The sequence below is a fragment of the Suncus etruscus genome, chromosome 1 (genome assembly GCF_024139225.1).
Source record: "Suncus etruscus isolate mSunEtr1 chromosome 1, mSunEtr1.pri.cur, whole genome shotgun sequence".
Lineage (NCBI taxonomy): Eukaryota > Metazoa > Chordata > Mammalia > Eulipotyphla > Soricidae > Suncus > Suncus etruscus.
Window position 1 is genome coordinate 165702015 of NC_064848.1, and position 16163 is coordinate 165718177.

At 51.4% G+C, this 16163-nt stretch overlaps 2 protein-coding genes across 2 annotated transcripts in view; both read left to right on the forward strand.

The window, feature by feature from the left end:
* The window catches only part of RPL23A (ribosomal protein L23a), a 130740-nt gene that overhangs the window by 8105 nt on the left and 106472 nt on the right, over positions 1 to 16163 (forward strand). The window lies entirely within an intron of this gene.
* On the forward strand, positions 967 to 15201 carry NEK8 (NIMA related kinase 8). The gene is made up of 15 exons (XM_049772778.1): positions 967 to 1030; positions 6769 to 6974; positions 7578 to 7810; positions 8245 to 8376; positions 9400 to 9608; positions 9754 to 9833; positions 9923 to 10104; positions 10201 to 10351; positions 11015 to 11091; positions 11390 to 11507; positions 13373 to 13523; positions 13700 to 13863; positions 13949 to 14107; positions 14243 to 14401; positions 14924 to 15201. Exons 1-15 carry the CDS (start codon positions 984 to 986, stop codon positions 14950 to 14952), a joined length of 2097 nt encoding a protein of 698 aa, XP_049628735.1. The 5' UTR covers positions 967 to 983; the 3' UTR covers positions 14953 to 15201.

The window sequence follows — 16163 nt, forward strand, 5'->3', positions numbered from 1 at the left end:
ATACCAGCCCCTGCCTCTCGGTAGAAGCCTCGAGCCCCAACGCACCCCACATGGCTGTTTTTCCTACTCTCTGCCGACTAGGCCCTCCCAGCTGCCCCCAAGGAGAGTTGACAGCGCAGCCGCTTTGTGTGTGTTCGAGAAGGCGTTGAGGGAGTTGCTGCCTCTCTCTCTACATATATATGTATATACATGCATATATACATATACATAATGCATATATATAATGCAAGTATTGTATATATACGTACATATATATATACATATATATTGTGGTACGTCCTCGAACCCTCTTGCACCGCCTGGGGTTTCCACGGTGCCTCCCTAGACAAACGCGAAACTTAGCCGGCTCCAACCCTAGACACTCAGTTCTGTTCGGGTTGCCTCTCATCGCCTGCCAAGGAGACTCTGCCCCCTCCGGCCTAAAGAGCGTCGGAACTGCGAAAAGGGGCGGGAAGGGGCGGCGGGCCGGGAGAGGGGAGTCCTCGCTTCTTGCCCTCGCTCGGCCTAAACGGGGCGCCCTCGAGTTCCATGAAAAGTTGGGAGTCAGAGCGACAGATAGCACAATGGGTAGAGAGTTTGACTTGCACGCGGCCGACCCGGGTTCGACCCCCGGCATGCCCTCTGGTCCCTTGAGCCAGCCAGGAGGAGCGATGTCTGTCAACAGAGCCAGGGAGAACGCCGCCGGGTGTGGCTCAAACAAAGCTACAGTAAATAAATAAAAAAAAACTAAGGACTTTGCCGCGTCTTGTAAGCGGCCGACACGGTGCTGGCCATCATGGAGCGTGCCCAGGATGGCGCGTCTCCTCCACGCCGTAGACGCTGGGAAGGCGGCGAGGAAGAGCGGAGGGGCGAAGGCAGAGCGCGTCTCCAGGGTCTCCCGGACTCGCTCACTCCGCCCCTCGCAGTGGGCAGCGCGGGGCGTGGCCGCGCATGCGCCAATTCGGAGCGTCCTAAGGGGTTCCGGAAACGTGCCGGAATCTGCGATGGACAAGTACGAGCGGATCCGCGTGGTGGGCAGAGGCGCCTTCGGGTGAGGCCGGGCTCTGGGGGACGGAGGGAGCTGTTCGGGAGAGGAGACGAAGCCCCCGGGTCTGACGAGGAGACCGTGGCACGCTTCACGCCGCTCCGAGGCGGGAGCTCACTCCGGGTCGCTCCTCCCAGACTTCCGGTCCCAGGCCGGGTTGGCGGCCCCGCCCCTAGGGCTAGCCCACGCCCAGGTCGGGTTGGCGGCTCCGCCCCTGTACATAGGCCACGCCCAATTTGGATTGGAGGTCCCGCCCCTAGAAACAGACCACGCCCAGACCGGGTTGTAGGCTCCGCCCCTGTGTTCAGGCCACGCCCCCTTGAAGAGCCGTGCGTCCCCTTCGCCTTCTCGTGTTCTTTCTCTGGCTCTTCAGAACAAACGCGCCAAGTCTACCTGTCAGGCTCACTTGGCTAGCTAAATAGCGAAGACCAAATTAGGCGCGGTCTCCTCTCTCTCTCCCCTTCGGAGCTTACAGAATATAGGAACATTAAATGAATTGATCAAACAGTTACTATCAAGCTACATAAATACAGTACAACCCCAGGGGGCCTGAGAGATAGCACGGAGGTAGAGCGATTGCCTTGCATGCAGAAGGACGGCGGTTCGAATCCCGGCATTCCATATGGTTCTGAGCGTAGAGCCAGCAAGAGGAACCCCTGAGCGCTGCCGGGTGTGACCCCAAAACCAAAATATATATATATACAGTACAACCCGATGGCATGACTAACTTGGAGAAGTCAGGGAAAATGTCACAGAGGAGAAGTTTAGTAGTATCGGGAGTGGGGCACTTGCTTTGCAGGCAGCCAGCCCGAGGGTGCAATCTCCGGCATCCCATATGGTCCCCTGAGCCCCCCAGGAATAATTAGCATTGCAGGACGTTGCCCGCAAACTAAAAAATAATAAAGGCAACGTTGAGAAGGGCTGGAGAGAGAGAGAGAGAGAGAAAAAAGAATGTAAGGTGCTTGCCTTGCACACAGCTAGCTGACTGGGTTCTATTCCTAGCAGCCCATATGGAACCCTGAGCCCCGAGAAGAGTGCACTCTGATTCTCTGATCGCAATTTTATGGGCATACTCTAAGCACTGCCGTGTGTGGCTCTCCCCCAAAAAACACAAACAACCCCAAGAATTGAATGAAAATGACTGGATGACTGGAAAGAGCTCAGTGAGCACAGGCTTTGCATTGAGGAGGCCAGGATTTGAGCTGCAATCCCTGCATCACAGGGTTCCTGGAGCACACTGAACGAAGTGCAGGGTGTAGCCCCTGAGCACGGCTGGGTGTAGCCCCAAAACAAAACAAAAAAATGCCAAAGTAGAGGAATGAAAGCCAAAAGCTTAAAGGTGAAGGCAGAAGAAACAGGATATGAGAAGTTCCTCATGTGGGAAAGTATTCCGACTATTTAAGGGAACTGAGAAAAGAACGAAAGTAATGGGTGAGGATTATATATAAAATATGATTTCAGAGGAAAGGACCAAATTATGGTTGAGGTAAAGAGGGTGAATATAGAACTAGGGAAATGGCTCAAAAGGATAGAGTGTATTCTTTGTATGTGGGAACACCCACTTTGATCCCTGAAAAGTAGCTCTAGAGAACCTCCTTCTCCCCCACAAAAAAAGAGCTGGATTTATTTTTATTTTATTTATTTTATTTTGGTTTTTGGGTCACACCCGGCAGCGCTCAGGGGTTACTCCTGGCTCTACGCTCAGAAAACGCTCCAGGCAGGCTCGGGAGACCATATGAGATGCCGGAATTTGAACCACCGTCTTTCTGCGTGCAAAGCAAATGCCCTACCTCCATGCTATCTCTCCGGCCCAAGAGGTGGATTTATTAATGATTTAAGGGGAAGAGGTAGAGGACGGGTTGATTATTAATTAATTTTTATTTATTTTGGATTTTGGGCCACACATAGAGGCACTCAAGGGTTACTCTTGGCTTTGAGCTCAGAAATTGCTCCTGGCAGGCTCTAGGGACCATATGAGATACCGGGAATCAAACCAGGGTCTATACCAGGTCAGCGGTGTGCAAGGCAAACGCCCTACTGCTGTGCTATCACTCCAGTTCCCTATTTGGTTGTTTGTTTGTTGAGAAGGGTTTTTGTTTGTTTGTTTGTTTTTGGGCCACACCCAGCAGCGCTCAGGGGTTACTTCTGGCAGGGTCCGAGTGACCATATGGGATGCTGGGAATTGAACCCAGTCCATTCAGGTTCTGCCGGTGCAAGGCAAATACCCTACCGCTGTGTGGTAGGATCAGCTGTGTGCAAAGCAAGCATCTTAACTTCCTGTACTCTCTCCTGCCTGGAATTTTATTTATTTTATTAATTTTGGGTTTGGGGCCATACCTGGTGGTGTTCGTGGACTACTCCTGGCTTTTCATTCAGGTCTTACTCCTGGCATACTTGGGGGACCATATGGATGCCTGGGTGGGCTGCATGCAAAGTAAATGCCTGAATTATCTCTTGAATTCCAACTTTTTTTTTTGAATTTCAACTTTTTTTTTTTAATTTGCCAAAACTTAGGATGCTTGTGAGCCACCTGGATATTGATACAAAGGGAGTAGTTGGATATACAAGACTTGGGTCGGAGAGATAGCATGGAGGTAAGGCATTTGCCTTGCATGCAGAAGATCGGTGGTTCGAATCCCAGCAACCCATATGGTCCCCTGAGCCTGCCAGGAGCGATTTCTTTTTTTTTTTTTTGGTTTTTGGGCCACCCCCGTTTGACGCTCAGGGGTTACTCCTGGCTATGTGCTCAGAAATCACCCCTGGCTTGGGGGGACCATATGGGACGCCGGGGGATCGAACCGCGGTCCGTTCCTTGGTAGCCCTTACAAGGCAGACACCTTATCTCCAGCGCCACCTTCCCGGCCCCCAGGAGCGATTTCTAAGCAGAGAGCCAGGAGTAACCCCTGAACGCTGCCGGGTGTGACCCAAAAAGAAAAAAGAAAAGAAAAAAGAAATCTCTCCTGGGGGGCCGGAGTGGTGGCGCAAGGGGTAGGGCATCTGCCTTGCATGCGCTAACCTAGGATGGATCGCGGTTTGATCCCCCAATGTCCCAGATGTTCCTCCAAGCCGGTAATGATTTCTGAGTGCATAGCCACGAGTAACCCCTGAGCATCACTGCCCCCCCCCAAAAAAAAAAAGGGCAAAAAATAAATTTCTCCTGGCATGGGATGCCGGGATTCAAACCACCATCTGTCCTGGATTGGCTGCGTGCAAGGCAAATGCCCTACTGCTGTGTTATCTCTCCAGCCCCAAGACTTTTTTTATTTGTTTTGTTATTTTGGGCTACACCTGGCACTTCTCAGAGCTTATTCCTGCCTCTGTACTGAGGTATTAGTCTTGGTAGGCTTTGGAAACCATATATGGTACCAGGGACTGAACCCAGAATCAACTTCATAGTGTTGTGGGCAGAACAAATGATAAAATATCAATAAGATACATCCACAGACTCAGTATATCAAAATGTTTTTGTTTGTTTTTTTTTTGTTTGTTTTTTTTTGGGGGGCCACACCCGGCGGTACTCAGGGGTTACTCCTGGCTGTCTGCTCAGAAATAGCTCCTGGCAGGCACGGGGGACCATATGGGACACCGGGATTCGAACCAACCACTTTTGGTCCTGGATCGGCTGCTTGCAAGGCAAACGCCGCTGTGCTATCTCTCCGGGCTCCAAAATGGTTTTTTTTATAGGGCAAGAGAAGTAGTACAGTAGGTAAAGCACTTGCCTTGCACACAGCTGACTCAGGTTCAATTTTCAGCATCCCATATGGTCACTTGAGTACTACTAGTAGTAATTCTTTGTTTTTTTGGTTTTTGGTTTTTGGGCCACACCTGATGATGCTCAAGGGTTACTCCTGGCTATTCGCTCAGAAATTGCTCCTGGCTTGGGGGACCATATGGGATGCCGGGGATGGACCCTAGGTCCGCCCTGGGTTGGCTGTTTGCAAGGCAAATGCCCTACTGCTGCGCTACCGCTCTAGCCCCAACTAGGAGTAATTCTTGAGTGTAAATCCAGGAGTAATGCCTAAGCATTGTTAGGTTTGACCCAAAAGGGAAAAGAGAAATTAAATTTGAGATTTAAATAATCATTTTATAGTACATTCAGCAGTTACTGAATCAAGAAGTTACCTCAAAAGGCCTGAGTGCAAGCAAGAACTTACTTGCTGTATTATCTCTTTAGCCTCCCACCTGCAGAAAGCTAGAGCACATACATGTGGGAGGCCTGGGATCTATCCCAGGATCCACTGAGTCCCCTGAATACAGTCATGAGCAACCCCTGAGCACCAAACCAGGAGTGGTCTCAGAACAAAAAATAAAACATTCAACAGTTACTTAGCTCCTTTGCAATGCCTAAATCTTAGAGGCCGAGCTCTAGGAGGGAGAACAAGAAGGAACAAGCACCTGGCTTTTACAACCACTGACTACAGAGCTGGGCTGAAAATAAGAGGAATAGTTTCCACTAATCACTCATTGAATGATGGAACATTTTTTTGTCTGTTTTGGGGCCATCCCCAACATAGGGCTTATTCCTGACTGTGTTCAGGGATTATTCTTGGTAATGCTTTGGGAACCATGAGGTGTGGGGAAAATTCTGGGGCTCACTGGTTGGCTTGTTTCCTGGGGGTTGACAGCTGCCACCTGCAGCTTGCTTTCAGCCATTTATAGTTTGCAGTACTCGCCTTGTTAGTGTTTGTGCCAAACCTGGAACAGACAGGTCAGCAGCAAGGAGAAGCACAGAAGAAACTAGACTGAGTCACAGGAGAAAGTATAATTTGGCCAGGGGGTGTCCAGCAGCCTCTTGGATCTTACTAAGCCAGTCAAGCTTCTAGCTCTCTGCTGCTTTCCCTGACACTTATTAGGCAGAGTTTAACATAAATCACCTGAGGGTCAGGGTTTATGTAATTAAAGGGACTTGTACTAATTAACTCAGAAATGGTGAAAAGAAAAAGTAGAAAGTGATTTTACAATATGACAACAATATGGAATACTATGGGACTGAACCTGGTTCAGCTATGTGCAAGGCTACTAAAAACATACTAAAGTATGTTCTATATCTACTATTCTATCTCTCTTGCCCCATGAAAGAATATTTTGATATACCATGTCCTGTGGAAATACCTTATAAGCATTTTCTCAATTGATCTACGTCACAACTCTATGAAGTTAATTCTGTTTGCCAATTGATGTCACATAATTTCAGACCAGATAAGGAAAAGCCAGGCTTTGAACCCAAGTAGTTACTATAGAGTGTGGGTATTCAGAGACTCTCTGGCTCCAGCTAGTATAGTGGGTAAGGTGCTTGCCTTGCAGGCTGCTGACCCAGGTTCAATCCCCAGCATCCCATATGACCCCCTGAGTACAGAGCCAGGAGTAGCCCCTGAACATCACTGGGTGTGGCCCAAAGCAAAAACAACAAAAAAGACCCCTATCTCCCTGGACCTGTGGTGAAACTAAGTCTCAACTGAGTTCTGTGGCTTATTAGAAGACTTGCATAGTTGTGAACCCTTCTCACCATTACTAAACTAAGTGTTTTGTGCACTGGGTAGGTGGTCTAATTTAAGGGATCTAGTTAAAGAACCCACAAGGTTAGGGATGGACTTGGCAGTGTGTTCTAGCATGTGTGAGTCCCTGGGTTTGGTTCCTTGCCCCACACAGAAAAAAGAACAACCAGCCATTAGGACAGCAATAGGCCCTTCCTGAGCCATGGCTGCAGGTTCAGCTGGCACTCATGTCCTTGCTCTGTGTCTCAGGATCGTACACCTGTGCCTTCGGAAGGCTGATCAGAAACTGGTGATCATCAAGCAGATCCCAGTGGAACAGATGACTAAGGAAGAGCGACAGGCAGCCCAGAATGAGTGTCAGGTCCTCAAGCTGCTCAACCATCCCAATGTCATTGAATACTATGAGAACTTTCTGGAGGATAAGGCCCTCATGATTGCCATGGAATATGCACCAGGTAGGTCTTCCCTCTTCCCTTGGCCTGTAACTCCAGAGTTTTTTTGCCAATGGTGCTCAGGGGCTACTCTGCTCAGTGCTTGGAAATTGCTTTTGGTGGAGCTCAGACTGTCAATGCTTTGCTGGGGGTCAAAACCAGGCACCCTACATGCAAAGCATATACTTGGCCCATTAATGTATTTCTCTCACCACTGACAATTTTTATGTGACACGAATAAGCTCTTGCTTTCTCTACACCTTTTGTTTCTTTGTTTTGTTTTGTTTTGTTTTGTTTGGGGGCCACACTTGGTAGTGTTTAGGGCTTACTCCTGGCTCTGTATTCAGGAATTGGTGGTTCTCAGGGTCCATATGGGATGTTGGGGATTGAACCCAGGTCAGCTATATGCAAGGCAAGAACCCTACCTGCTGTACTATTGCTCCGGCTCTTATTTGATAGAAGTCTTATGTGTGTGTAAGGAGTATGTGTGTGTTTGTGTGTGTATTGGTGTGTGCATGCTGCCAGGGTAAACCACAGGCCTCACACATGCAAGGCTAGTATTCTACCATTGAGCTACATCCCTGGTACCTGTGCTATGCTAGCTATACACTGGTCCCTGTGCTGCAGGCGGCACCCTGGCAGAGTTCATCCAGAAGCGCTGTAATTCCTTGCTGGAAGAGGAGACCATCCTGCACTTCTTCGTGCAGATCCTGCTGGCACTGCACCATGTGCACACCCACCTTATCCTGCACCGGGACCTCAAGACCCAAAACATTCTTCTTGATAAACACCGGATGGTTGTCAAGATTGGGGACTTTGGAATCTCCAAGATTCTTAGTAGCAAGAGCAAAGCCTACACGGTGCCTGGGCAGGGAGGGAACTTGGGGCAAGTGGGGGGAGGGAGACAGAAATTATTTGTTGTTATTTTGTTTTTGGACTACATCAAGCAGTACTCAAGGGTTACTCCTGGCTCTGTACTCAGGAATTACTCCTGGTGGTGGCTCGGGAGATCATTTGGGATGCCAGGGATAGACCCTGGATTGATTGGCCATGTGCAAGACAAACACCCTATTTGCTGTGCTATTGCTCTGACCTAGGGGCTAGAAAATTTAAGAGTCCAGGTTCTGTTCAGATCCCTATCTCTTCTCACTTCACCCCACCAAGCCACCAACCTTGGCACCTTACCCCCATTCCCATTCGCCAGTAGTTCTCCAGGAGAAAGCACATTGGCAACTCAGGAGAGGCTGTGGGCGCTGACTTTCCCAGGCCAGTCACCTCAGCTTCCCTCCCGCAGGTGGTCGGTACCCCATGCTACATCTCTCCTGAACTCTGTGAGGGCAAACCCTACAATCAGAAGAGTGACATCTGGGCCCTGGGCTGTGTGCTATATGAGCTGGCCAGCCTCAAGCGGGCCTTTGAGGCTGCAGTGAGTATAAACATCCCCAAAGGGACAAATGGGGACAAGCAGGAACAAACCCTTCCTTCCCACAAAGGCCCTGGCCCCCATTTGTGTTTTCCTCATATGGCTGAGTCATGTCTCTCTCATCAGACTGACGGATCACCCCAAGGCAGTCTGTGGTTTCTTTCAGACTAGGTTTCTGAGAGTAAGGCTTGGGTTATCCCCTTGAGTGAAGGCTCTTGAGGTTGGGGCTCTCCCCTCAAATTAGGGAAGTCTCCTAAAGCAAAACTTTCCTTTATCCTCTCCTTTCTCCTTTTTTTTTTTTTTTTTAATCTTGCAAAGCAAGATAGTTTTATTGAAACGTATTTAGAAAGATGTGAGGGGATAGAAAGGGAGAAACTTGTGTTCAAGAGAGATATGGGCTTCTCCAGAGTAGAAATGAGCCAGCAAATAAACAGACAAGCGAGATAAGTTTTCAAGGGAGAACAAGGACTTGAAGAGCAAGCCTCTCTTTCTTCTTCTTCTTTTTTTAATTAAAGTTTGGGGCACGCTCATTTATGTCCAGGGTTTACTCCTGGCTCTGCTTGGGAGTCCCACCTCGTAGGGCTTAAGGGGCCATATTGAGTGCAAGGAATCAAATCCACATTGAACGTGTGCAAGGCAATCACCCTATCTACTGTACTATTGCTCTGGCCCCTAGACTAAGGGTAATTAAAAAAAATAGGGTTCTTGTTCAGAGAAGTAGGGCTAAGGACAGGTAAAGCACTTGGCTAGTATGTGGGCTGACCCAGGTTGGATCCTGGAACCACATAATGACTTCCCAAGGAGTGAGACCTGAGCACTGCTGGGTGTGACCTTCAAACCAAAAAAGAAAGCAAGTAAGCAGGCAAGCCAACCTGCTCCCTGTCATGTTGGGAGTCCTATCAAGCTAAGGCTTCTAAGGGTAGGGCTGGGGCGACCCCTTCAGTGCATGGGCTGGGACTGTGCTGTGTCTAGCGCTGGACTGGAGACTGGAGTGCTTTGTCAACCCCGGATTTGGTGTCTTGGCAGAACTTGCCAGCGCTGGTGCTGAAAATCATGAGCGGCACTTTCGCCCCCATCTCTGACCGGTACAGCCCCGAGTTACGCCAGCTTGTCCTGAGTCTGCTCAGCCTGGAACCCTCCCAGCGGCCGCCGCTCAGCCACATCATGGCCCAACCTCTCTGCATCAGGGCGCTCCTCAATCTCCACACTGATGTGGGCAGCGTGCGCATGAGGAGGCGGGTGCAGGGAAACTAGCAGCCCTGGGGAGTTTATGGGGGATCAAGGGGAGCCTAGGGGCAGAGAGGTACTCTTTGCAACTGCAGTCCTACGTGTAGAGATGCTGCGGAAGGCCATGTCCTGAAGCTCCCTTTTGTCTGGCAGGGCGGAGAAGCCCCTGACCACTGGACCACCCATTGCCCTGAACAGCACTGGGAGCAGGACCACCAGTGCCCGCTGCAGGGGTGAGTCGGGGGCCCTGACCCCCACTGCCATTCCACTCACTGTCTCTCCGTGACTTGGACTGAAGCTCCATCCTTTCCTGTCTCTATAGGCATCCCTCGGGGACCAGTGCGTCCGGCCATTCCGCCCCCTCTCTCCTCAGTGTATGCTTGGGGGGGCGGATTGGGCACCCCCTTGCGTTTGCCAATGCTCAACACCGAGGTGGTCCAGGTGGCAACGGGGCGCACACAGAAAGCGGGAGTAACACGCTCTGGACGCCTCATCTTGTGGGAGGTGAGCAGACTAGGTAGGGGTTCTGGATATGTTCTGGGATTCTGGAGTGCTGGAGTGTCTGAACCATGCCCCCGCTTCTCTATCTCACCCCTGCAGGCCCCACCCCTAGGCGCTGGTGGGGGCCCCCTTCTTCCCGGGGCAGTGGAGCAACCGCAACCCCAGTTCATCTCCCGTTTCCTGGAGGGCCAGTCGGGGGTGACCATCAAGCACGTGGCCTGTGGTGACCTCTTCACTGCTTGCCTGACCGGTGAGCCCCTTAGGAGCTTATCCTATTGGTGCCACCCGCACTCACGCCCCACAGAACAACCTCTCCTGTTGCTCCAAGTTTCTAACTACTTGTTTTCCGCTTTCCTTTTGTTTTGAGGCCACATCTGGCAATGCTCAGGGGTTACTCCTGTCTCTGCACTCAGGGATCACTCCTGGCGGTGCTGAAGACCATATGGGGAGACCATATGGGATGCAGGGGATGGAGCCAGTGTTGATAAATGCCTTCCTTATCCTATATACAATTTTTCTTTTCTTTTTTGTTTGTTTTTTGGGCCACACCCAGAGGCGCTCAGGGATTACTTCTTGCTCTGTGCTCAGAAATTGCTCCTGGCGGCTTGGGGAACCATATGGGATGCCATATGGTCTGTCTCGGGTCGGCTGTGTGCAAGGCAAATGCCTTACTGCTGTGCTACCACTCCGGGACCCCTATATACCATATTTCTATCCCCATCCCCAGTTGGTTCTTATTCCTTAATCCCAAATCAGTACTGAGTTGTCTGGGAAATTAAAACAGCCTGATTAGGGCTGGTGATGTGGCTCTGTGTTAAATTGCATACCTGGGATACCTGAGACTTGTGTTAGAACCCAAGAACCAACCAACCAACTTACAAACTTTAGCCCAGCCCTTCTCTCTCCACCCCAGACCGAGGCATTATTATGACCTTCGGCAGTGGCAGCAACGGTTGTCTAGGCCATGGCAGCCTCAATGACATCAGCCAGGTGGGTGCCTGTGTCCCTGGGGAAGAGGAACCGGGCAGTGGGCAAGGGCTCACTTCTGGGAACCGACACCCAAGTTGGAGGAAGGGGGCTCTCCAGCAACCACAGGTTGTGCTATCTCTCGGGCTGCACCTGTCCTGGGTGGTTTCTGGGAAAGTACCGACACCAGCCCCTTAACCCCCCACTTCCCCGGTGATGCAGGGGTGTTTAAAGAGACATAAAGTACTGTCATAGATTACAGCCCTCCATGGGCTGCTAGTTCTAGCCTCTTGTCCACTGTTGTAACTTGCTTCCTCTCTAGCCCACCATCGTGGAAGCCCTACTAGGTTATGAGATGGTCCAGGTAGCCTGCGGGGCCTCTCATGTGCTGGCCTTGTCCACTGAGCGAGAACTCTTTGCTTGGGGTCGTGGAGATGGTGGTAAGGATTCTGCTTTTATTTCAGCCTCAGTCCATCCTCGGGGTTCCTTGGCTCTGTGCCTCCAGCCATAATATGCTTCTTTCTGTTTCCTTTGGCTTGGAGGTCACACTGGTGGTGTTCAGGGATTATTCTTAGGGGAAATAGGGGAATCCTTTGGGATATTGGGATTGAGTCTAAGTAAGCCTGATGCAAGGCTTACTCTCCAGCCCTGGTTTGTTGTTTTTATCTTTATCTTCCACATGCCCTGTTCCTCATCTCTCTCTGAATCTATTCATTCATTTATTCACTTAAGCCTCATTGACATACCCACTCTGTGTTCAACCTGTGCTGAGTGTTGAGAAATCACTTCATCTCCTAGGGCCAGGGAAATAGCTTAAGAGGTAGAACACATGCCTAGAATGTATGAGGCTCTGAGTTGAAGTCACAACTGCACTATTTTAAAAAACATGAAAAGGAAGTTATCACTTCCTTTTTCTTTCTTTTTTTAAATTTTCTAACTACATCCAGCTGTGCTCTAGGTTAGCTCCTGCCTCTGCTCTCAGGGATCATTCCTGAGATTGGAGGAATCTAAGATTCAAGATTGGAGGATCTAAAAGGGTGCTGGGGAGTAAACTCTGTTGTCTCTATGCAAGGCAAGCACCATACAAGCTGTATTATTTCTCTGGCCCACGTCCTTACCTTTATGTGCTTTTGACATGAAGGAGACTTCATCCAACATTATAAATTTTGTTTTGTTTTGTTTTTTTGGGTCACACCCGGCAGCGCTCAGGGGTCACTTCTGGCTCTATGCTCAGAAATCAATCCTGGCAGGCTCGGGGGACCATATGGGATGCTGGGATTTGAACCACTGTCCTTCTGCATGCAAGGCAAACACGCTACCTCCATGCTATCTCTCCAGCCCCCAACATTATAAATCTTTCGGGGGAGTCACACCTGGTAGCACATAGGGATGACTTATGTAGTGCTCAGGGATCAATGTTCTGGGAATCCAACCTAGAAGTCCCACAAGTAAATCTTTTCACTTTAGCACCTTGAACCTCTCTCTGGCTCTGGTCCAATTTTTTTCTGGGGGCAGGGATCACACTTGGTTATGTTCAGGAGTTATTCCTGGCTCTGCACTTAGGAATCATTTCTGGTGGTGTTTCGAGGACTATATGGGATGCTGGGGATGGAACCCAGCTCAGCTATGTGCAAGGCAGACAGACACCCACCATACTATCACTCTGGCCCCATCATCCAATATTTTTTTTGCTGTTTTCTCTTTCACTCACCAGACAGGTTATTGAAATTAGAGATGTCTTCAGTGGGGTTCTTTTTTTTTAATCTATTTTTTGCTGTACCCAGCAGTGCTTAGTCTTAGGGCTTACTCTTGGCCTTGCACACTCAGGGGTCTTCCTGGAAGTACTTTGGGGACCAACTGGGGTATCATGGATTGAATCTGGGTTTGCTGCATGTAAGGCAAGTGTCCTACCCACTGTACTGTTGCTCTGGCTCCTTTAGTGGTGGTGTTGATTTTAGGTGTGTATGTGTGTGTGTGAGTGTGAGTGTGTGTGTGTAAGATCCTCCAGCATTTTTGTGTGTGTGTGTGTGTGTGTGCGCGCGCGCGCGCGTGTGTGTGTGTGTGTGTGTGTGTGCGCGTGCGTGGTAAGATCCTTCAGCATTAGAAGGAAACCCAGCCTCAGGATTCTACCCAGTATTCAGAAGTGTAGGAATCCGAGGAATGGCTCTAGGAATGACACAGACGTGTGAGGCATGAACAGCCTTCACTTAGGCTGAATCTGTTTTTCTGGGATGAGGGACCACCTCATCCAGGCATCCCCAGCCCTCTAGTTCAAATGACTCATCCCAGTGGTTGCTCCTTGTAGGCCGGCTAGGACTTGGCACCAGAGAGTCCCACAGCTGCCCTCAGCAGGTGTCCATGCCCCCAGGACTGGAGGCTCAGAGGGTCATATGTGGCATTGACTCCTCCATGATTCTCACTGTGCCTGGCCAGGCCTTAGCCTGTGGGAGCAACAGGTAAGCAAGCAGTGAACCACCTTCCTTCCCTGGCTTCTGGTGTCAGGGGAGATCTGGGGAGACCATACCTAGAGGAGCTGAGGACTCAAGATGGGATTTATCCTACCTGGACAGGTGGAACAGGACAGACTTTATAAAGTTCGCAAGTGGGATCTGGCTTCTGGCTCTGTCCTCAGGTTCAATAAGCTGGGCCTGGACCACCTCTCCCTTGGGGAGGAGCCTGTCCCCAACCAGCAAGTGGAGGAGGCCCTGATCTTCACACCTCTAGGCTCTGCACCCCTGGACCAGGAACCCCTACTGAGTGTGGACCTGGGCACGGCTCATTCTGCAGCAGTAACTGGTAAGGAGGGAGATGTGGGCGTCGCACTAGGCCCACCCTCCACTCCTCAAGCCCACAGCTCTCCACCATCTTCTTGCCCCTCCAGCTTCTGGTGACTGCTATGCTTTTGGCAGCAACCAGCACGGGCAGTTGGGCACCAGTGCCCGCAGAGTCAGTCGAGCACCTTGTCAAGTCCAAGGCCTCCAGGGCATCAAGATCTCCATGATAGCCTGCGGGGATGCATTTACTGTAGCCATCGGGGCAGGTGACTTGAGGGTATTCTGAGGGTGAGAGGGGGTTTCACTTAGCAGCCTGCTCATGGCGACAGTGTTGCCATCTGTGAACAGAGCTGCTTGCTGAACAGGGTCTATTTTCCATCCTTTGGGGTTTTCTTTGGCAGAGGGTGAGGTATACTCTTGGGGCAAAGGGGCCCGAGGTCGACTTGGAAGAAGAGATGAAGAGGCTGGGTTCCCTCGGCCAGTGCAGCTGGATGAGATACACCCCTACTCTGTGACTTCTGTGTCATGCTGCCACGGAAATACACTCCTGGCTGTTCGCCGTGAGTCTTAACTCTCCTGTCTCACCCACCCAGGCTGGGGTTATCCCACTTAGCCCAACCCACATGCTTAGCCATTGGCCACAACCCAGATCACTAACAGCATCTTCAACATTCAGAGCAGTGGGCTACAAAGGGCTGCACCCTTTGCTTGGGGTGGGCACAGCTTGCAGGCCTGTCTCTCCTGTTCCCTGGACCCAATACCTTTTTTTTTTAGGGGGGGAGCCATACCTTGCTATACTTAGGGCTTACTCCTGACTGTGATTAGGGAATAACTCCTAGCAAACTTGGGGACCCTACGGGGCATAGGAGACTGAACCCAGGTCAGCCACATGCAAGGCAAACACCCTGCCTGTGCTTTTTATTGTTCTGGCCCCTCAAATACATTCTTTCTTATGCTCTAGGATATAGACTCAATATGGCTGGAACTGGAATGCAGGGCTTCATGGGGTGGAAGTAGAGGTAGATGACACTTGCCAGAAGCCCTCTGGCAACCACAGGGATTTTTTTTTTTGTCCTATCCAGCCATCACAGATGAACCAATACCTCCCTAAGCACCTGGAGACAGATGCCTCTGGAGACTGCTTCTCTTCTGAAGGTTCTGGAAAAGCATAGAGGCCTGAGGCAGGATTTGCCCCTGGAATGGTCATTGAAGGAGTATGAAAACCAGAAAAGCTCATGCTCTGCTTCTGCCTGTTGTAAACTTCAGCCCCCACTGACTTCTCAGCACAGCTCTTTCTTCCCTTCCCCTTTGGACTTCCTAAGTCAGGATCCCCAGTGTCCAAGCCTGACAGTTAGAGGTCAGGTATTGGGGTCTCCGTGGCAAAAATGGCTAGAGGTGACAGTAGGCCAGATCTTGCCCCTTTCTTAGCCCAGATAGAAAATTAATCCCTGGTACCCACTGGAAGAGCAGATCAGTGCTTAAAAGCAGGACAAGCCGGGACCTGCCTGGCCATACTGGCTGCCTCACCTCCACACTTCTGTCTGTATAGCCTGGGGCAGAGAGGTCTGAGAGAGCCCTGTCCTCAACCCCCACTCCAGTATCCCGAGGCAGGGATTTGCACCAACTCTGAGGCCTCCTTTATCCCGTCCACCGTGCCTGCACCCTATCTGCCGCAGGGACACCCCAACAGAAGCCCCTACTTTAGATAGGAACGGAAAAAATGGTGCTGCTGGACCAGACCAGTTTCCCAGAGACTGGGAAGTCGTGCCAATAAAAACATGAGCTGCCTGCCCAGAGTGTGGTCTTTTCTTGTCTTTTCTTTTCAGGGATGGGGTGGGGGCCGGGCTCCCCCTCGGTAGTAGGGCCGCGGTGGAGGGAGGAATGTGGGCGCACCCTGAAGCTGCCGGGGCCGAGGTGGTTGCTTTGGCCCGGGGCCCAGCCCGTCCTCCCGGCCTCCGCCTGGCTCCTCGGATCCCGTTGCCAAGGGAAGGCCTCAGCTGCCTAGCACCTGCGAGCTGGAGCCCCGGGGACCCTGGGCCCCACGACACGCGCCTCCCGGAGGGGCGCTGTGCACTCAAAGGTGGGGGGAGCGAAGCGAAGTGAACATCTGCAGGCGGCCGGGAGAGCGGCGGGGGCCGCGACCCCTTAAAGCAGCCGTCGGCGGCGGCCCGGCCGACCCTCCGTCCGCAGGCCGACCCTCCGTCGCGGGGCGGGGGCGAGCGGGAGGGCGGGCGGCGCTAGGACCGCGCGGGCGCGGCGCCGCCCCCTCTTCCGGCGAGTGGGCGTGGCCTGGGCCGGGCGCGGTCGGCGGCCGCCAGTCGG

What these genes read in the sequence shown, in the direction of transcription:
- NEK8 (XM_049772778.1), top strand. Translation starts at nt 984, where the DNA reads ATGGACAAGTACGAGCGGATCCGCGTGGTGGGCAGAGGCGCCTTCGG. An exon ending in TGCCATGGAATATGCACCAG is followed by an intron (nt 6,975 to 7,577) that starts GTAGGTCTTCCC and finishes CCTGTGCTGCAG; the next exon opens with GCGGCACCCTGGCAGAGTTC. An exon ending in GCAAGAGCAAAGCCTACACG is followed by an intron (nt 7,811 to 8,244) that starts GTGCCTGGGCAG and finishes TCCCTCCCGCAG; the next exon opens with GTGGTCGGTACCCCATGCTA.